The sequence below is a fragment of the Brassica oleracea genome, chromosome C7, assembly GCF_000695525.1.
Source record: "Brassica oleracea var. oleracea cultivar TO1000 chromosome C7, BOL, whole genome shotgun sequence".
NCBI lineage: Eukaryota > Viridiplantae > Streptophyta > Magnoliopsida > Brassicales > Brassicaceae > Brassica > Brassica oleracea.
The window spans coordinates 28,606,978-28,615,409 of record NC_027754.1 but is presented as its reverse complement, the minus strand read 5'-3'; the positions used below and the strand labels follow the sequence as shown (position 1 = coordinate 28,615,409).

Here is an 8,432-nt window from a genome sequence, read left to right as displayed (position 1 = left end):
TAAAAATCAGAGAAAGCATACAAGCAAAGCAATCACACAAGTTTGATGTCGAAATTAGATTATCAACTTGATTCTTTTAGGCAATCAAAAGTCTCATATTTCATAAGATCATCTTGATCATGTTCGAAATTATTTTCACCATCTTTATAGACCAAATGGATTTCAGGATTCTTCCCTTTCAGACTCTCTTTGATAGAGGTCACAAAAATGTTTGAGAGTCCTTCATATCTTAGCCCAATGGTTCCCCATTCCACATCTATGGCACACTGATTTGGTCGAGCTTTGTGGTTTAAAGGATATACCATGGCCACTGCCGTGACCATGGCTCAAATTGGGTTGATACCCACGGCCTCTGCCATAGTGATTCACACGGCCAAATGTGTTATAGTGGTCATGGCCACGTCCTTTCCACTCTCCACGGCCATGACCGTGTGGTCTATCATTGCAGGTGGGCCGACGAACTCGAGGGAGTCCTCTGGTCCCACCGTACCACCCCGAGGCGAGCAACAGGAGAAACCCCTTTCGCTCTGGTGTACGGAACGGAATGCATGATTCCCGCAGAAGTAGAATTCCCCGGTGTTCGAAGAAGATTACTCCCCGAACGAGAGGAGCTCAACAACGCAATGGTCCTCGATGTCCTCGATCTCATTAACGAGCGCCGAGATCGAGCGCTCATCCGAATCCAAAATTACCAACACGCAGCCGCGAAGTACTATAATTCCAACGTACGGAATCACAGATTTAATCAAGGAGATCTAGTACTTCGCAAAGTCTTCCAAAACACCGTCTTCCAAAACACCGCTGAACGAAATGCGGGAAAACTCGGAGCAAACTGGGAAGAGTCTTATAAAATCGAAAAAATCGTCCGACCCGGCTCCTACGAAATAGCCAACATGCAAGGCATAAAAATTCCAAGGACCTACTATCACTGACCAACTCGCAATCACCGAACTACGAGACGGCTTGATCTCCATAAGGAGTACGTAGGAAGTTTGTCAAAAGGCAAATTCAGCTGTCCCCCCTCATCAAAAAGGGGGGGAGTGGATACGTATACTCGTATACTCTCAAACTCGAAAACATCCGACCACGCCTTCGATGTTTCCGACATATCTTAACCAAGCAAATTATCTTTTATCCGCGAAAAACATTTTCAAATTTCGAAAATAAATCAGCCGTTAGGAAGAAGCTGCCATTGGCATCGCGAGACGTCACGAGAGATGCTTCAAGGGTTACTTCTTCCGAACGACAAAAACGGACACTCCGTAAAAAAATGATAAACATCTTAACACATATCTTGCGCAAAAACTCTAAACAACGGCATTTGCCACCAAGTTTGGTGCTGATCACATCGAACTCTTGAACGTCCTAAACAGACATAGCCATCTTACGAAGATGGCTCTCGTACATCCGACACAAGGATAATAACGCTATAAAAGAAACCCGAAATTTTGGTCCAGCACTTCCGGTTGGCTTAAAAATTGTCTCCGGAGAGATGCTCGATTCGTATCTAACAAGTCGTATAAGCCGAGAATCTATCGCGGACTTTAAATCGGTACGAATCAGGTTAAAATCGCGACAGATAAATCGATAGCCGGCTAGTCACCGCACAAAATCTTAAACCGAAAGTAAACATAGGTCTTGCCCTAAACCCAGCGCACTGGTCTCTAACATCTCAAAGGCATGATATCCAAAAGATATGAGATCCCAAAACCATGCCTCTAGGTTTATGTTCGACATCTTCAGATATCCCGCGAAGTCGATATCTCGCGAAAAAACCTCGCGAAACGGATCTCGAACAAAACATTCCACATCGAAGAAGGATATGAGACGACACCTCATCACCCTCCTTCCATACCATACGTAAACTTATGAAAAATGCAACTCGATCATCTTGTCATAAAAAGAAAGCCGCAGAGCGGCAGGGATTCAAAGCCACATACGGCCAATCCCGAAATATGAAATAAGGCCATTTAAGGCCGAAACATAAAACATAAAAAAAAAAAAAAATAACTCTCGCAAGAGATCTAACCAAAGTCATCCTCAGAACTCACACTCCCTCTTAGGCCTTCTGAACACGTCGGGAGGAGGCACGCGGATTTCAGGTCAGCTAGGATGAGATCGAAATCTCCATCCACAACTGCCAAATCTCCCTTGCAGCCGGACAGTCGGGCCTCTTCGGCCTCTAAGGTCGGAGGAGTCTCACTCTGGAACGACTGAACCACGGCCACCCTGCCCTCAATCGTCGCCAAGGCTAAATCCCTGTTCTAGATGCACTCGAGGGAGCCTAGAAAGGCAGAGATCTTCGCCAAGAGAGCCTGAAACTCAGAACGAAGAGCGTTTGTGGCCTCTCGGATCCCGCGGCTCGCTAATCCTGCATCGCCCTCGATCTGACGCTGAAGGCGATGCACCTTCGAAGATTTGGTCTTCCTGGCTCGCCCTGAAGTTCCAACAACCGCACCCGCTGATCATCCCGTCGATCAACGACATGAACTGCGAAACGAGAAGAAAGTTAGAGATTCTTTGTCTTTTTAGAAAAATATACAACGATCAAGAAAGTGAGTGAGCGACAAACCTTTCCACGAAGCCCCGACGCTATGCTCGAGCCTCCTTGCTGCGAAGATTCTCCGTCACCGGCCTTGGTAAACTTCCTCTTCCGGCCCTTAGGCTGAGCAACCGGAACAACACTGGGAGCGCGTGAACGATCTCCTTCCTGGCCGGAGGAGGCGGCATAGAGTCAGCGCCCCTCTCCTTATCTTCAACGAGAATCGGAGTCGTGGACGATCCAGCAAGTAAAGCCGAAGCATCCGGAACAACCGAGCCTGCGAGAGTTCCCGTATCTCGCAGAGTTACGCCCTCGGTCCCATGACCCGGGGCAACGACCAGTGCGGAAGAGGACGGTAACTCGGCGCCGGCTCGAACCTTTTCTTTCTCGGCTTGGCGACGAACTAATTTCTCTCGAAAGGAGAGATGATCGGCAACGCAAGCCGGAGCTTCGACCGGAGAAGTCAGAATCGGCGCCGGAGATGTAGCATCGCCCATCTACACATCGGAACTTCGCTTGTCACCATGGGAAGAAGACATGTTAAAAAAAAAGAGAGATTTGGAGCTAGAGAGTTTTTGAAGGTTTGAAGAAGGAAAGGTGTGAAGGAAATGAATGACAAGAGCTCACTACTTATAGAAAAGGGGACTCAGAATTTTATATTTTTAAATAAAAAATTTCTCGAGAATTCTCTTCCGCGGAATTTGAAGTAAACTTCGTTCAAACGCCTAACTTCGCCAAAATCGTTAAACCGCCCGCAAGAGTCTCGAATCTAACGAGCTGGGGGGCTAACTGTTGGGGTCGAAAACGGTTACGACGAAGTTAACGTCCAATCCCCGAAGAAGAAAAACGTGGAAAACTTCTCCGACAAATACTTTTTCGAAATAGATTCTTCTTTATGAAAAACCTTTGCGGAAGAAATTCGAATCATCGGACAAACGCCCATTCCGCTCGGTCGCTACGTAGCGACCGAGCTCTTCCGAAACGTTGATACGACATCAGTCCATGCATTCTCGTCTACCCATCGATGCTATCTCCCGAATACCGTAGCAAACCCATCTCACGTTCCCCGCCATTTCTAAGTTATCAATCAAACTTTACCGTAAAAACCGCGGGAAGTTCATTCTTTATCGAAAGAATCCGTAATAAATGCTTCGAGTCGAAAGACGGCCCAAAGGGACCTAAGACACGACTCGAGGCCCAACTTACGATTTCTCAACCAACAGCCCGTAAACCGCATGTCAGTTTACGCTTGGTCCGCAAGGGGAGATAAATGTCAAGTTTCCCCGGATAAATACGAAACTTTGAAGATAATTACGAAGATCGGAAAAAATGGAATATGTCCATTTTTATGCTATGGCGGCTTAAGGGCAAGAGGAAAAGCGTAAACCGACCTTTGAGTCAGTATATAAGGGGTCCAAGGGGAGAGGCATAGAGAGGAACTTTTTCAGAGAAAACTTAGCACTTAGGGCAATTAGGCAACTTTCCGTTTTTGTTATTTCGAGCTGCGACTCAATTAGGTTTAGCCGTCTTAGGGTTGCTAGAACTAGGAATCTCGCCGACAGCTCTCGAGCCCAGGCTCATACCTTGTTGTAAACGCTCATACGCAAATTCGGAATAAGACTTCTCTTTGCTCTCTTCTTACGATTTTTATACTTTATCGTTGTCATTATCGTGTTCTGATTTGCTTGGCGTGTGGTATTAGCAGATATCCGGGACCTCTGGGAAATTAGGGTTTTCCTAGTTTCCTTATTTAAATGGAAATCGACAGTGCGAATTTCGGTTCCCACATCGTCACCCTTCATGATTATCTTTGGAAACTTGACATTTATCTTTTCCTGCGAATAAAAAACAGACCGTCATATCAGCCTCAGGCCCCTTTTGGGTCGTATTGGGACTTAGACGTTTTTACGATTCTTCCTAAGAAACAGCCGTTAGTTTTTCCGAAAGGATTCCAATTCCCCGTATAGTTAAGGCAACTGGTGTTCAAGCAAATCCATAGCCGTTTTATAACTTTTCCCGAAGTCTTTCTTTGATAATCCTAAGCGAGACGAGACATGGGTATTGCGTCCAAGTGCCTGAGGATTGTGTTACGGGAACTTAGACGAGGATGCACGGTTTCGGGACAGGAGGCCGGTCCTCGTCCATATGCGAGGTAACCTCGGTGTGGGTCATCCTTGCAGGTCATCCCCGCCCAGGGGCGAGGTGACCTCGGTTGAGACGGTCCTCGCTTACGATCGAGACCTCATCCAGACTGATCCTCTTCTCGACGTTCCTCGGTTCGCATCTGCGAAAAACTGTCTTTTACTTGAGTAACCGTTTTCTGGGAATGTCTAGTTTTCAAGGATCGATCGAGAGTTGGTTTTCCGGGAACTTTCAGGCATTGATTCCGTCGTGACATGTTTCAACCCCAACAGTTAGCCCCCCAGCTAGCTATGATCCGCAGACCTGGGTGTGAGGTCCTAGCTTGCGGTATGACTTGTTTTGATGGAGATAGACGTAATCATTTGCCGAAAATCAGAGTGAATAGTAACCTTTTTTCCTATATATAGGTGGAGTAGGTTTTTTTTTTTTTTTTTTTTTGCAGCGAATAGTATCCTCCACGTGACCCCAGGGACCTGTTTGCTAAGCGCAATCTTCTCCACAATAGTCCGTTCGTTTGGGATTCCTTCACCCAAGACAGGATCCTGAATGCAGTGGCTCTCTACCGATCGCAAGGCATCTCCCGACCTTTACGTGCATCGGACATGAACGAGCCACACCCCATCGCTGTTCCCGATCAGAGGGAGAGAGTTAGGCCCCGAAAGGACAAGGGAATCGCTCTCGAAGAAAGAAACTTTGTCTCAGAAGATATTCCGCTACCCGGATGGAACCCGGGTTTCACCCCGGGTGATGGGAGTGGAACCAGCGAGGTTCCCCTTCCTGACAACTTCTTTGCTAGCCTTCCTCCCGGTTTTACTACTCCAGCGTCACTGGATTAAGCGTCGAGGAGAGAAGTGGTCGCGGAAGGTTCTCGGTTGATCAACGAGGTTTAGTCTCTGAAAAATTATTTTTTTTGGGCGAGTCTTCGTTTGTCGCTTCCATGTTTGACACTTGATTCGTGTAGGGAATGTGGGTCTTTAATTCAACGCTTGACAAAAGTTTCAGAGAGGCGCGTCTTTCGCACTTCAAAGCCAAAGAGATCGAGAGGAAATTTATCCGTTTTCAGAACGAGGTTGCGGAAAGAGAGCGCAGACAGGCTGAGTCCCATTACCGAGCTCTCATTCGTGCGGAGAGGAAAGGGAGGAGGACGATTGCTGCTGAGTTAGCGAGGAGAGCTACATCTTTTGATGCTGAGTTCAGGAGCTTCAAGGATGCTCAAGACTACGTGGGTTGCTTCCGCGAATGCCGCGATTCGGTTGGTACACTTTGGAAGTCGCAGAACGCTGATTTCTCTTTTCTCTCCGAAGTTGCTGGGATGTCGGACCTCATGGATGGGTGCGCCCAGGCTGAGTCGATGGTTCCTCCAATCGAGGGGAGGATCCGAGAGCTTTGGGAACCCATCGAGGTTTCGGAGGACACGACGGAAGCGGGAGCCGATGCTGCAGAAGAGGGAGGAGAAGTAGATCAGCTTGTGGACTCATTTGGAGTCTCGATGTCTGGGTATCTTGACCTTGATCTCTGAAAGTCGTCGGGATTGTTTTCCCTTAGCCTTTATCTCAAGATTCCGTGTGGTGTTTTAGGCCGAGTGTGGCCATTTGTTATTTTAGTGTGCTATGGCCTTGCAAGGTCATTTGACTATGTATGCGGGACTGGCCGTTGGTGGCTTCGAATCCCAGCCACTCTGCGACCTTTTTATACATAACGAATGTTCTTTTAACATTCTATGGGTTTTAGTTGATACTTCTGCCAAGTGTCGAGGGAAAGACATGAGTAGTCACTTTGTATCTTAACTCTTAATTTGTCATTCCGTTCGTTTGCTCTTTCGAGGGGGACAATGTATTTGGATAATATCTTTCGAGTAATATTTGAGACGTCTCTTTTCGAAGATATGTCTTTTGCTGTGAGATGGCTACAATCTTCATTTTTATAGAAGATGCATTTTTCCTTTCTTGCTTGACCATTAGTATGTGTGAATTATGTAGGAATTAGTTTTCGTCCAAGGACTGCTTGGATGGTATGCCCTTGTCTTGGGCATTTTTTAGGCCAACCTTAGATTACTGTGACTTATTGCAAGTGAATCATAAGATCGGAAGAAGGTAGAATTTATTGAAAAAGTTTCGAAAATATCGAGTACATTCATAGATATTTAGGATTTTTCTGGGAGTATACGAGTATACGTACCCAACCCCCCCCCCCTTTTTAATGAGGGGGATAGCTGAACTTGTCGATATGACAAGCTGCCTACGTACCTCTTTCGAGGATCAAGCCATCTCGTAGTTCTGCTTGTTACTTCGGGAGTTCCTACTCGCTGGATGGGATCGTTCCGGTTACTTCAGCCGTTGAGGCTTCAGTTGGATCGACGACCGTTTCAGGGGTCAGAATATCTGCTGGCAAGGCGATGGACTCGGGGACTATGTCGCTGTCCAGAGTCTTTGCCTGGTCGGGTGATTCTGGATCACTTTTTATGGAGCTCTCGGGAGCGTTTTGAACTTTCTTAGCCCGCTTTGGGTACACCGTGGGGGTGTTCCGAGTTTTTCGTAGTTTATGCTCGGCCAAGAAGCAGAGCCTAGACTATTTCTGGCATCCCCAGATTACCGCTATTCCGTTTGGAGTTGGGAACTTGATGCCAAAGTGGTAAGTCGACGGTACCGCTTTCATGGGCTTGATCCAAGGAGTTCCCATGATGACATTGTAGATGGCCGGGTTATCGACTACCGCTAAGTCAATGATTTCCGTCACCTCTTTAGCCATCACTAGGAGTTTGAATGATCCGAGGGTCATTGACATTGCACCTGAGAAAAAGGTGAGAGGTTTTGGTTCCGGGACCACTTCTCTGAGTTCAATTTTCATCCTCCAGAGGGTATCGCGGAAGATGACGTTGACTATGCTTCCCGTGTCGATAAGGATCCTTCCTACTTCCAGGTCTCGGATTACCAGATCGATAACCAATGGGTCGCAGTGAGGTTTGTCGATTCCGATGGTTTCCCGCTCTTCAAAGACAATCGTATCGTTAGAGGTGTCGTCAGTTGGGGACCGAGCCATCCAGCTTGAACTCGTCTCAGCCTTCCGTCCATAAGCTTTGATCCATGAGATCGGATCACGATATAATTGCGATCCCCCGATGATCATGCTCATCCTTCGACAGTTGCTATCGTTTCCTCGGTCATCCTGCCTCCTTCCGCGTTTCTCGCCCGACTGATTTTCGCGGGTGTCGTTTTCGGGGGATTCTTTATCAATTTTGGGAGGGCGATCGGAATCCAGGAGGAGGTCTTTTGTGCCTGTGACCTGTGGGAACCGAAATTCGCACTGTCGATTTCCGTTTAAATTAGGAAACTAGGAAAACCCTAATTTCCCAGAGGTCCTGGAGATCTGTTAATACCACACCCTAAGCAATCAGAACACGAGATATCAACGACAAAGTATAAAAATCGTAAAAAGAGAACAAAATAGATCTTATTCTGAATCTGTGTTTGAGCGTTACAACAAGGTATAAGTCTGGGCTCGAGAGCTGTCGGCGAGATTCCTAGTTCTAGCAACCCTAAGACGGCTAAACCTAATTGAGTCGTAGCTCAAAATAACAGAAACAAAAATATGCCTAAATCGCTCTAAGTGCTAAGTTTTCTCCGAAAAAAGTCTCTTCCCATGCCTCTCGCCTAGGACTCCTTATAAACTGGCTCCTAGGCCGGTTTACGCTTTTCCTCTTATGCCCTTAAGCCATCATAGCATAAAAATGGAGATATTCCATTTTTTC

General features: G+C 46.8%; 1 protein-coding gene across 1 annotated transcript in view; it reads right to left on the bottom strand.

Moving 5' to 3' along the window:
- Positions 1-6,982: 6,982 nt before the first annotated feature.
- The window catches only part of LOC106303015, a 2,492-nt gene continuing 1,042 nt past the window's right edge, over positions 6,983-8,432 (bottom strand). Inside the window, exons 2-3 of the mRNA XM_013739393.1 lie at positions 7,277-7,966; positions 6,983-7,183 (exon numbers count right to left, since the gene is read on the bottom strand). Of these exons, the coding sequence (XP_013594847.1) occupies positions 6,983-7,183; positions 7,277-7,966 (891 nt within the window). The remainder of the gene's footprint in view (positions 7,184-7,276; positions 7,967-8,432) is intronic.